This window comes from Myotis myotis, unplaced genomic scaffold, assembly GCF_014108235.1.
Source record: "Myotis myotis isolate mMyoMyo1 unplaced genomic scaffold, mMyoMyo1.p scaffold_m19_p_6, whole genome shotgun sequence".
Classification (NCBI taxonomy): domain Eukaryota; kingdom Metazoa; phylum Chordata; class Mammalia; order Chiroptera; family Vespertilionidae; genus Myotis; species Myotis myotis.
This window is the reverse complement of record NW_023416368.1, coordinates 75,232,359-75,245,831: the sequence shown is the minus strand read 5'-3', so window position 1 is coordinate 75,245,831 and position 13,473 is coordinate 75,232,359. Positions and strand designations below refer to the sequence as shown.

The 13,473-nt window shown below is 39.8% G+C and overlaps 1 protein-coding gene across 3 annotated transcripts in view; it reads left to right on the top strand.

The window, feature by feature from the left end:
* Nucleotides 1-3,779: 3,779 nt before the first annotated feature.
* The window catches only part of MSRA (methionine sulfoxide reductase A), a 400,173-nt gene continuing 390,479 nt past the window's right edge, over nucleotides 3,780-13,473 (top strand). For all 3 annotated transcript variants that reach the window (XM_036313581.1, XM_036313580.1, XM_036313579.1), the window contains exon 1: nucleotides 3,780-4,193. In XM_036313581.1, coding sequence (XP_036169474.1) covers nucleotides 4,058-4,193 — 136 coding nt within the window. In that variant the 5' untranslated portion in view covers nucleotides 3,780-4,057. The remainder of the gene's footprint in view (nucleotides 4,194-13,473) is intronic.

Genomic DNA, 13,473 nt, shown 5'->3' with positions numbered 1-13,473 from the left:
CTATAGCAAAGTCCTTTGAGAAAGGCAAACTCATGTAAAAGCCATAGCTATTTTGTTAACAGTGATGGAAGAAAATAAAGCTCTGCTAAGACTGAAGTTCTCTGCCTGCGGTCTACAGTACAAATTGACTGAGAGTGGTTATTTAAGGCCTTCTAGTTTTGATAAAGCCAAAAGCTATTATACTCCCAATAGCAGAAGATAAAACTGTGACCCAGAGCCCTTCTCAAGGGCTATTAGCAAAGTGTTGTCTGCCAGATGACATGCAGTGAAGATCATATTAAGGGGATTGCCTTCTTAACCAAACCTGCTGTTTTTTTTCTGCCTGCAAGGGCACTGCCATTAAATTGGTACAAGATTTATGGGACAAATGTAGAACCTAGTAAATAAAAATGAAGAATAGTGAGACATAAGAAATATCACTAGTTGAGATCTTGAGCTGTGATTACTTGTATAAGAAATTGTAAAAGGAACAAAAAGACCAGAAATTGATTCAGTATCTTTGAAAATTGACAAAGCAGCTTATCAGCCTTAACTTGCAAATGCCTGTGTCTATTTGACTCTGAAGTAATCCACAGTCCCTCAAAACTGCACCAGTAAGAAATTGGGCACAAAAAGATGTACAGCCTCCCAGGAGGGCATACTCTTCAATATACCCTTCTGATGGAATCATAGAGGATCATGGATAAGAATTCCCAGTGGGTAAAACCAGCACCTTCAGATGTACCTAAGAAGGGAGTTCCTTCTAGAGAGCAGAACTGGGGTCTAACTAAGAATTTACTCCATTACCTGGGCATTCTTTGAAGGCTCCCCCTTGCAACATTTGGTTAGACCAGTGATGGCGAACCTATGACACATGTGTCAGAGGTGATATGCGAACTCATTTTTTTGGTTGATTTTTCTTTGTTAAATGGCATTTAAATAAATAAAATAAATATCAAAAATATAAGTCTTTGTTTTACTATGGTTGCAAATATCAAAAAATTTCTATATGTGACACGGCACCAGAGTTAAGTTAGGCTTTTTCAAAATGCTGACACGCCGAGCTCAAAAGGTTCGCCATCACTGGGTTAGACTGTGGGCCAGTGACTACCCTTTCCCTTGCCCCTTCTTTTAGTTTTCATATTCTTACTTCACCACTGTACACCATTGTGGGAAAGGGCATAGGAGAGGGGACCGCATCCTCATCTTTTAGTTTATAGGTCACTGAATCATGTGGTGTTTTATCCAGATTACCCAGGACTACACATTATCTTTAGACCATACACTTCGAACTGCTTGGAACTTTGGCTTTTCTCCCTGTGGAATAGGGTGTTTTATAGGTCAGAAGAAGAGTATATATGGATATTGGGTTGCCAGAAGACTGGACTGTGATAGAGATGTCCACCAAAGGACAGTCTCACCTCTTTCCTTTATTACTAGACCTGCCAAGTATTAGCTGGCTCTGTGGTTGCCCAGCTAGACAACTTCATCTCTCACCTTCACAACTGTTAGATCACATCTGTTTATGAGCATGTCTCCCGTCATATCAGTAGAACAAATAGAAATGATGTATGTTACTTCTGGGATGCACTCTTAGGAGCACTGAAATGTACACTCTTTCCTTTCTGCCTTTTCGCTGGGCTAAGATACAGAGGTGACGGCAGGTTCTGGCATGGAGGTCATGTATGAGGACAGCAATGCTGCCCTACCAGCATTGGACCACCTACCGCTGGACTAGTATGAGAGGGAAAAAACAGAACTATCTTGTTTCAGATACAGCACCTTTGTTAAAACAACCTAATCTGCATCTCAACTAAAATCTAGGCTTTATTTTGGGGTCGAGTGTAAAATGCTCTTGTTTCCAAGGGGCAAGTAGAACCTTGAACAAATGGAAAAGAAACTTTTACTAATCAAAGTTAGGGTTCTGGCCCAATGAAACCAATTACATAGCCACGGAGTGTTTATTGTGAGCCAATCCAGTATGAGATATTATGGAAGGAAAGACACGGTCCGGCTTAGCACTGAACTACCTATTTCTAGATTGTTACATAAGAAATAAACTTCTATTTTGTTAAAACTGCTGTATTTTGGGCCTTTGTTATACCAAAGATGGTGCTTAGACTACATCCTAAAGAAATACACTGTTAGAATTTGTTGGAAAACAAATTTCAAAAAAGGAAAAATCAAAGCAGTGTATGCCCAATGGGTACAAAAGAAGGCCCTCTCAGTGTGAAGCTCAGAAGGGATTAGGAAAGTCTGAAGAAAAGGAAGTACTAGTGGTGAAAATGGTATTATTGAAGGCAGAAATATTTAAATCTCTCAAGAAACAAGCAAAACTCAATGTAACTTCTTACAATTATTCTGGTAAATGTAAAAACTGTTCTGATTTTTGAAAAAAGCTTTGGAGTAAAGTAAGGTATTCTACTTTAAAAATGTTTATTTTTATAATAAGTAACAGCCACTGGAACACTTGAGAACACTATAACACTGTAGAACATTTTAAAACAGAGGTTTAAAAAAAGTGAAAATCAGTAGACCATTACTTTGAACAACAGCAGAACTGTAAACACCATTTACATTTTTTCTAGTCTTTCTTCAGTGGGTGTACAAGTGGAGGTGTATGCATTTTTATATATACCACATCGCACAGATGCACATACTTGAGATCTGTTGTGCTTTTCCACTTAACATTATATAAGTACTTCTTGACATGAAAAATTCTTCAGTTTTTAGCTGCTGAGTGTTTTTAACATGTTTAGTTTCATACAACCAACCACTAATCAGAAAAGGCAAATCAGTATGTATTAAAAGGCAGCAATTTTAAAAACCCCACAGAGTATTTCCTTTGACAGAGGAATGATCTTATTTTTACAAATGCTTAGCAGTAACCAGGCCTTCACGAGCCTACAAGGGACAGGAGTATTTCTGAGAGAGGCCTATAGAACCTACTTTGTATAATCTCATAATAAAAACAAATAAATCAAAAGTAAAAACTGAGGCACATTGCCCACAGGGAATTGTGAATGATAAAATAAGCACTTTAATCGAAGTTTAATGTTACATGCTTGGCCACATTCTACAGTAGAGTCGGGCGAATCTTCCTGTCCACCTAACATGACAGTCCACACCACACGAAAACAGAGACAGATAAACCCGTGGGGTGGGGAAGGGCGGGGGTCAAAACTCCCACATCTCTGTGGGTGCGAGTCTGCAGTTCCTTTCCTCATCTGAGATTATCTGCCCATTTTGGCAGAACATTTCTGTAAAACCCCAAATTTCACATATGGAACACCCAAGACACCCATCTGGCTCCACCCACCTTATGCTTTGGGTTGAAAATGTCACAGGAACAAATGTTACCTCCTATGATTTGAGAAACAAGAATGATCCAACAGCACCATCACATCCACCTAAGCTGCCTTAGCGGTGACATTAGTACCTCGCTCCTCTACTTGTCCCCCCCGGCCCCCGTAAAATGGGTTTATCAATATGTTTATACATATGCATGTGTGTACACAGGTATGGCATTTTATTGAGTTATCTCCCCTATTCTGAGCTTTTTGAAACTTGTACTTAGTTTTCATTTTGGATAAATACTCATCTTTTCGGTAATCATAATGGCTGCAATGGAAATAGACATACATTCTACTTGTCTGTAAGGTAGGTCGTTTTGTATCTTACTGGGCACGCCAAACAACGGCTAAGGAGGTTGTGAAATGGGGACGAACTGAAAAATCAAGGGCTGGGCATATTTTTTTGGCCCCTGACGCTTCACGTACTTCGTACCGCCATTAATAAATACACTTGTTCCCAGCTTGGACAGGGTACTGAAGCCGAGCCAGAAAAGCTCGCGGGTGTCTCCGGGGACGCGGCACCCTCTCGGGGAGAGGACACGCCCTCGGTCACAGCCCCTGCGGCCTGCGCCTTAGGTAACCTCGATTCCGGGGCGCGGCGGCTCTGCGCACCCGTCCCCCCGCGGGCGCCAGCAGTCAATCCAGCACTCGCCGGCCCGCGGCAGCCGCTCGGCTCCCCGACCGCGCCTTCCGCCCGCCGCCGCCCCTCTGCCAGCGGCCCGCCCATGCTCTCGGCCACCAGGAGGGCTCGCCAGCTCTTCCACAGCCTGATTCCTGTCCCGGGAATGGGCGACTCCGCTTCAAAGATGATCAGCCCCCAGGAGGCCTTGCCGGGCCGGAAGGACCCGATCGCCGTGGCGGGTAAGGGCGCGGTGGTCGCGGCTGCGCATGCGTGCAAGTGCCCGGTGGCGGCGCGTCCTCCGCCCTCGCGGAACAAACCCGTGGACTGGACTCCTTGGGGCTCAGGCTAGGGTCTGCGCAGGCGCGGGGAGGCGCCGGGAAGGGAGGAGGCAGGGGTCGCTTCTGTTTCTTTGTTTGGCCCCTCACTCCCTAAAAGCACCCACAAAATGCTTGGCCGGAATCTTGGGAGCTGGTGTAAACACACAGAGTGCAGATTCCCAGCGGCTCCAAACGCTGATCCCGTTTCAGCCTTTTCTCTCGGGTATGCGCGTCCGCAGTCCGGGCTTCTCCGCAGCCTTTCCTTTCTCCTTTGCACCGGCTCTGGGACGCTGGCCTTTTGCAGTGATGGTGCGGTGTTCTTTTGTCACTAGAAACAAAGCCATGATACAGAACGCTGGAAACTGCAATTTTGAAATTGTATTTCAGCCCAGAGTCCTGGTGGTAGGCATTATCCTCAGGCTTCCATTATCTTCCAGGACTGCCTGGTTTCCTCCATTGGTAGGAACGGCCCCTGGCCCTGTGCTCCCGAGTCTGCACTTGTGTAGCAATCCTGCGGTGGTGTCTATTTCAGAGCTGAGTTTCCCAAACTTTAAAATAACTTTCCAATCTCAGACCAACGCTTTTGGAAAGTACGATAAAAGTGAAATGCCAGAAAAGTGGTCACGTGCTTGGATGCCAAGTAATGTTAAACTACCCCCAAATTTTAAAAGCTTAATTCTCATTTCTGTGGTAGACCCCTTGCAGTTAGTTTGCAGACAGTACAGGTCCACCGTCCCCAGCACCATAATTTAAGTAGGATTACTTTGGCGCAGTGTTTCTCAAAGTGCGGCCTTATCAACTGGTGTTTTCAGTCCTCCATCTGATTTTAATGCATCCCGTAGTTTATAAACCACTGCCTTACAGCTGTTGGATAGTGATGATTAATATTTTACAAATGGCTCAATGTCAAGATAGATTCTGCATTTGAAATTTCCCAGAAATTCTTCTATTTTCCTTTTCCTTAAAGAATGGGTGAGTATTTATAGGAGATCATAGTGAGGGTCTGCGTATCATATACAGTACTCAATATGAGACTGTAAAAGGTAGAGAGAGGTTTTTGGATGTCAAGCAGTTTGGAAAGTGATTGCGTGACCTGTTTTTTTTATTTACCTACATTAGCAGTTGTATTTCCTGTGCCCGCCATCACATCACCTCCAACTCATCGGCAGTCCTAAAAGTTTATTTTATTTTTAACTCAAATTCAGAGAATGAGTTTTAGAAGAAAGAAAAAAAATCTAGATTATTTTTTTATATCTAAACTATATTTGACTAAATTATCTGAACTTTGTCTTAAAAATAAATTCTTTGCAAATTTGCAAACCAGCATTCATAAATGGGTATTTATGGTAAAGACAATGCTTTCTCAAGGCTGCACTTCCCTAGCTTGTACTGAACTTCTTTTTTACAGTGTCTTTGATATGCCCTCCTAGACAAACAACCCAAAAACTCTTGATCACATTTCCAAATTGGTTCAAGATCAAGATTGACCAAAATTTAGTTATGTTTTTTGTTAACCAAAGTCTTCCCAATCAGTTTCCCAGTATGTAAATGACACTTTTGGTAAAAGATTGACCAACATGATAGAAATCAGCCAAAGATTTTTTTTCATATCCACATAATAACTCTGCAGAACCTCAGGACCTGGTTCTACTCCAGGCTCTTCTCTCTTTTATAGCTGTTTGTACATCTGCTTTTGTTGATGTAGGGCCAAACCTACAATGCATATGTCCTTATTGTTCAGCTATTCTAACTATGCCCTCCCCCCAATATTTTCATTTTAGACTAGAGGCCCAGTGCATGAAGTTCGTGCATGGGCAGGGTCCCTAGGCCTGGCTGGCGATCAGGGCCGATCTGTGGGGTGACCAGCGGGGCAATTAGGGGCCCCTGCTGGCACCCTTGGCCGGCCTGGCACTGCCAGCTCACTGGTCCCATTTCCCACCGCTGCAGCTGGTCGCCTCCCTCTGCAGAGACCATTGGGGTGATCTGCCGGGAGGTGTGGGGGTTGTGGAGGGTGTGGGGGGAGAGGGGCCCACTGGCACCCGCCTTGGCTGGCCTGGGGCAGCTCCTGCACCTGCCCCCTGGTGGTCAACGCGTGTCATAGCGACCGGCCATTCCACTGATCGTTCCACCATTTGGTTGATTTGCATATGAGGCTTTTATTATATAGGATTGTGGCCTATCCAGTCTCCATTCCTGATACTACTGCCTTGATGGAGAGCTGAAAGTCCTAATTGGCCCCAGAAATGGGCAGTGTTACCTCTTTGATAGGTTTTGGTGGTTATAAACTTGAAACTTATGGATTTATTATTGTTCTGAAAGTTAAATTAATCTCAGTTCCAACCTCCTATCTGTTTAACAGCTGTTCACTAATCTGTATTACCTCTGTCTTATGTCTGTTATTTTCATCCGAACTCTGAAAAGTTCTGTGATGAAAGCATCACCTTTTGATTTTTAGAAGACAAGGCCTATCCGTTGCATGGCTTTGGCTCAGCCTACTATGAGGTGTGCACTGTTACCAAATACTTTTGGTGCAAAGGATTATCATCTCAGCTTTAATCCTACCTTTTTTAGTATGTTTAAGAAAACTTACACCTTTTTTTAAGCTGTGGCTCAGTAGATTTCTACTTTGCAAGAGGGTAAGATTCAATCTCTTAAACATCTTTAATGTTTACTTTCTCCAAGGCTATCTAAAATGAACCAAAACATGAGTAGACCTACTTTGGGTTATTAGTTAAAACTGGACTTGAACTAGACTGCCTCAATTGAAGCACACTCTGTTCAGGTTAGTGGTGGGTTCTGGATAGCACTGGCTAGCTGGCAGGGCACACATGACTTTGTCTGATCTTATATGTGGAGGTGGTTTTGCTCTGTTTTAGTGTCTGGCTACACAGCAATACTGAGAGAACTTTGGGACTAGAGAAAATGGGGGATTCATGCTTGTTGAACTAAATTGGTGGGCAATTAATTGCTATACATAGGCAGGAGGCGGAAGGCTTATAATTAAAACCCCAGAGTACCTCTTACATTACTCAAATGTAAGTTTATTATAGTTAAAACTGATCTTATTTCCAATGAGTTAATTATGGTAAAAGCCCAGATTTTACTTTATATGGCACTTTTTTCCCCCCTTCATATTGGAAACATTGCTAATCTGGTTTTTTGACCAGGTATTTGGGATTTGGAGGTATTCAGGATAACATTAATAACTCCTATTTAACCTATTTCTTGCCTTTGTATTCTTAGTGTTCACTGCATTTATTGCTGTGATGCCTTTTTGGGGTGAGGAAGAGATGTAGCACACCTGCTAAAGATATATTTGTCTAAGAACTTTAAACATAAGTAGAAAAACAGTAAAGCAATGTAAGTAATCCAAAAGGTGGCTCTTTGAAAAATAATTAAACGGCAACAATAAAATTTATTAACTGTTACCTAGGCTAATAAAGAAAAAAGGGAAGAATGTACAAATACACAAGATAAGAACTGAGGGGGAATAATGGAAATAGAAAAATTTTAAGACTAATAAGAGACTATTTGCTTAACTCTTTGAAAGTTTGGAAACTCGGATGGAGTAGATACTTTTTAGGAAAATACAATTGACCCAACCTGATCCAAGAAAGGGGTAGAAAATCTAAACAGATTGATTTTTCTCAAAAAAAAAAAAAAAAAAAAAATTGTCAAAGAGTTCTTGCCTCCTCCCAAAGCATTATGTCCAGACAGTTTTATAGGGGACTTCCACTAAATATTTAAAATCAGATAATTTCAATATTATTTATGCTGAAAGAATTGTCAAATTGTTTTAAAGAAGCAAGTATAATATTGAAACCAAAATTGATAAAGATTGTCTCAAAATAAAACTACGGAACAATTGTATGTATGAATATAGATGCAAAACTGTAAAATAACTATGAATACACAGGCTCCAGCAATGCGATTTAGTCTCAGAATGCAAAGATGGGTTAATATTAGGAAATCTATTCATATAATTCATCATTTAATTGATCAAACAAACAAACAAAAACGATGTAACTATCTCCCTAGATGCTGAAAAGTTGTTGGACCAGTTTAACAACCATTTTTGATAACACTCAGAGATAGCAACTTCCTTAACTTTGATAAAGTGTATCAATTTCAGCCAAAGGCCAACATGGTGCTTAATGGAGAAACATTAGAGGTTTCTACTAGAGCAGTGGTTCCCAACATGAAGCACATGCCCCACAGGGGAGTAATTTGATTTTTAAGGGGGGCAATTCGAGAATGAGTTATTTTAAATGAATTTTTTGCATTTCTTATGGCTCTAGGGGCCACATATATAGTATATAAATATATACTGTGACATATTTATGCATTTCAGTTCTCTATTATGTGTTTTGAAACTTTGTGCTATTTTTATATCATTTCATATTATTATTTTTTAAAACAATTTCGTAGTGATTTCTCACTCAGTACTTCAACTGTCCTTTCATTCTTTTATTTTTCTCTTTCATGGATGCCATGTTCTTTGGAAGCTTGTTTAGACCAAGTTAATGGCCTTGTAGGCTTCCTCCACATGAATGAGAGTTCACTTTTTGAATAATATGAATTATATGTCATGGCAGGGGGGCATCAGGATTTTAGAGATGCATAGGCGGGGCATGGCCAAAAAAAGGTTGGGAACCACTGCACCAGAGTCTCAATCAAGAAAGAATGTGGAGGTGGTCCACTCTTGCTCAACCTAGTTGCAGGTGTGCATTGTTAGTAAATACTTTTGTTGTTAAGGGTTATCATCTAAGCTTTAATCTTACCTTCTTGTGTTCTTAAAATGTCCATCCTTTTATAAACTGTCGCCTGGTATATTTCTTCTTTGCAAGAAGTTAAGATTCAAACCTTCAAACTTTTTAAATGTGTAATTTGTTCAAGGCTGCCTAAAGCATGACCAGGCCTACTTTGGGTAATTGGTTATTATTTAATATGTTTTGTAGGTGTTAGCCAATGCAGACAAGAGAAGACAATTACAGATGTACAGATTGGAAAAGAGAAGATAAAATTAACATCATTTGCAGTTGATAGGATTACATATCTGAAAAATCCAAGAGAATTTAGTAAGGTGTCAGGGTATAGTCTTACTAGACAAAAACCAATGGGTTTACTCTATATAAACAACTTGTTAGGAGATATAATGGAAGAAAACACTCCATTTATAATAGCAACCAGAAAAGTTAAAATTTAGGAGTAAACTTGGCAAGAAATATGCAGGACCTATGTGAAGAAAACTTTAAAACACTACTGAAAGATGCAAAAAGAAAAAAAAAGAAAACCAAATGTTAAGACATACCAGGTTCTTGGATAGAAGACTGAACAGGAAACATATATATCAGTTTTCCCTAAGTTAATTTATAAAGGTAATGTGGTTTCAGTAAAAATACTAATGATATTTTTATTTCATTCTAGAACTGGGTACACTAATTAAAAAATTCATATGGGAAAATAAATAGGGATAGTTATGGTAACTAAAAGAAGAGCAAACAGGGACAGCCAGCCCTTCCAGACAGTGTGGTACTGGTGCATTAATAGCTAGGTCAATGAGCAGAAAAGAAAGACCAGAAATTCTTAAATACATATGGAAATGTAGCCTATGAAAAAGGTGATGTCTCAAATCAGTGGGGAAAAGATGGAATATTCAGTAAATGGTTTTGGGACAATTAGGTAGCCATATAGAGGAAAAAAGATTGTACTTTCCATCTTAAAACAGGATAAGTTCCAAAAGATAGATGACGATAATAGCTCATACTTATTAGATGCCTACTATATGCCAAGCACTGTAGTAATTACTTTATGTTTACTAATATAAAATGGTTAATATCAAAATGATTAAATGTATTAGTAAACATAAAGTAATTATTATTATTCCTCATTTGTAGATGTGGAAACTAAGGGCCATAAAGGTTAGGTGACTTATCCATGCTCATATTGCTAATAAGTGGTGGCTCTGGGATATGAATGTAGGCAATTTGGTTTTAGCGTTTGGGATGTTAACTACTATACTGTTTTTCCATTTAGTTAAATGTAAAAAATGAAATAATTTAAATATGAGAAAGGGAGAATTCCTTTATAATCTTGGTGTGAGGAAAGCCTTTCTAATCATGACTTGAAAATCAGAAGACTTAAAAGATTGAAAAATTAGATCACATCTAAATAAGAATTTTCTGCAGGCAAAATTACCATAAGCAAGTTCAAAAGACAAACTGGATTATATATTTGCAACTCATATCATAGGTGAAGGACTAGTCTCCCTAATATATAAGAAGCTCCTAGAAAATAATAAGAAAACACCAACATCCATTAGAAAAATAGGCAAAGGTATGAACAGTTTCCAGAAGAGGAAGTACATTTGGCTCTTAAACATATAAAAAGATGCTCTACTTCACTCATAATGAGGAGAATGCAAATACCATTTTTCATTTTTCAGACTGGCAAACATCCAGAACTTTGATGATACACTCTGTTGCCTTAAGGAAAAAGGTACTCTCTTATAATGCTGGCAAGAGTGGAAATTGGCTCAACTCTTAGGGAAGGCAATTTGGCAATATATATCAAAAATTTAATTGCATATACCTTTTGACCCCTGAATGCAATTTCTGGGAATTTATCCTACAGATACACTTGCACACATGCCAAAAGATGACTGTACCAGGTTATTCACTGCAGCCTTGTTTGCAATAGCCAAAGATTGGAAACAGCCCAAATGCCCATCAGCAGGGGCTAGTTAAATAAATTATGGTTCATCCTCACAATGGAATATGCAGCTGTAAGAAAGAACATGGAACCCCTATATGAATGGGTATGGAGAGATTGCCAAGATGTGTTAAGTAAAAAAAAAGCAAGGTCAGAAAAGTGGCATTATAGCATGCTAACTTTTGTGAGAACAGAGAGGAAAATAATAATATGTATGCACAAAGAAACCGAAATAATGGCTAAGAAACAAACAGCCTGTGAGAGAGCTTCAGTGAGCTGAAGGTGGATGGGAGACTTATTTCCTTTTTAAAATTTTATGACTTGATTCTTGTAATGTGACTGCTTTGTTGAATTAAATAATTTCACTTTGAAGATGATCTCTCTCTCTTGTTTTTAAGTCAAATTGACCACCTATCATTTGTCAGCCCTATTTCAAGTTCATTTTTTAAAAGATATTTGCTCTTTTTCTTGTCAAGTAGTTTTTTTTTTTTTTCTTCCTCAATTTGCTTTTGTAATCAAAATCTCCATTTTGGCATGATTTAAAAATCTAAATTTAGAGGGTGAAATTGGAATGAGTTAATCCAAGTCATTTTACATTTCATAAATATTCATTTTTATTGAAGCAGCAATTGTGGTGGCATCATTTATACAAAGAAAAGATCTTTGGGGACAAATTCTTTCCTTTATTCTGTAGAAGACATTATGTGTATTTCTTTTATTTTCAGTGATGTACATAGACTTTTAAAAGAAAAATGACAGAAAACAATTTCCCTTTTAGAAAAATTTCCCCTAATGTGTGATTAATTTCTAAATTGTAGGACACAGAACTATGATTTCTCCACTTTGCATCCTATCTAAAGCTCTTCATTTTGCCCTGTGTTCAGACCTTCCGGTGTTTCCCTGAAGTCCCTGGAATAAGGGTATTCCATACCTCCCCAGATCTAATCCTTACTCCCCCGCCTTTCTTCCCACAGTGCCCATGTAGAACCCATCTTTGGGCTCACATTGGTTTCAGTGTTCTGCTTCTGGAATTGCTCAAGTGATTTTATCCAGGATTCCACACTCCAGTCCTTTCATTTAATCATTCAACAAGTGACTATTAAATAAATGTTTGCTTAGGTAAAATACTGTGTTTTCCATATATACTTCCTTAAAGCTTGCCCTGTTTGAATTCATTTCTCCAATAAACTCATCCCTTTTTTCTCTCCTAAGTGAGCCCTTTCTTTTCCACTGGACAAATAATTATGGACTGTTTTATGAATCTTTCTGTTGGGTCTTTCATTGTTACTTAGATGTTTTGTTGCTACCCAGGTTATTAAATCTATACCTTATTTCCCCATACGAGGGTGAGCTCCCCAGAAGATGGCTGTTCAGAGGAGGAGCCATGTTTCAATCCTTGAAGGGAGGTGCTGGGCTGTGTTGGATATTTATTTTATCCTTTATAGCACTTCACAAAGGGTGCTGCCTACATCAAGCACTCAGTGTGGTTTGTGGATATCAGCCAGCATACTAGTATGGTCGATGCCTGAGAACAAAATCCAAAACTGGCAGTCTTTCCTTCTGACCATCGTGTGACCAATGGAACACAGAGACGCTAACATAGGTGACCTTTTGTCCATGGGGTACGAACTCTTAATTGTTTTTCCACTAGTGGTGATAGATTTGTGTTGATTTCAGACTTTCCTTTTACTCACTCTTATGACCAGTGGTAAACTTTTCTACTGGCCACAATGATGGGAAGCTGCTCATCTTCAAATCTTGGAGCAGGGACTAGTTAGGAATTTGCAACAGTGGTGGGGAAAGAGTGTTTTGCTCAGCACAATCCATGTAGGACTTTGGCCTGCAACCCTTAGTCCAGAGGTCACAGTGTACCCCTGACTCAGGTTTGGGAGGCAGGAGAGTGAGGACAGATGAAGTGAGGAATGGGAGGCTGGTTGGGTAAGGAGGCAGGCTGTGTCATGAGCCCCAGGAGAGCCAGTTTCCTTGAGGCCCTCAGCAAGGACCAGAGTAGAGGCTCCTTGGTTTAACCCCTTTATAGGCCCCAGAGGCCTGCTACCCATCACTGTGCTATCTTGGCAGATGGCCAGGCCCCTTCCCATGCCACAGCAGCTGGCTGGCCCAGCCATCCTGTGCCAGTGAAAGTCATTGAACTGGTGATGTTTGAAAGACTGAATTCTGCAAAAGATGGTTTTGAGGTGTCAATGTGTGATGAGTGGAAGTCATGGATTCTATATCCTATTATTTCAACTTTCTTCCATCATAAATTCCCAGTTTGTCAGAGAGCATCACAATATCTAATGTTTTGTGAAAAATGTAGAACTAGACTATCAACTACTTATTCTTTGTGCCTAGAACACAGTAGGCTGACCATAAATATTTGTTGAATGAGTCTAGCATACTCTGTTGTGAGCTCTTTGAGAGGTGGTTCCTATGAACAGTACCATGCATAATAGACACGCACATATTATATATTATGACACACAATAAATAG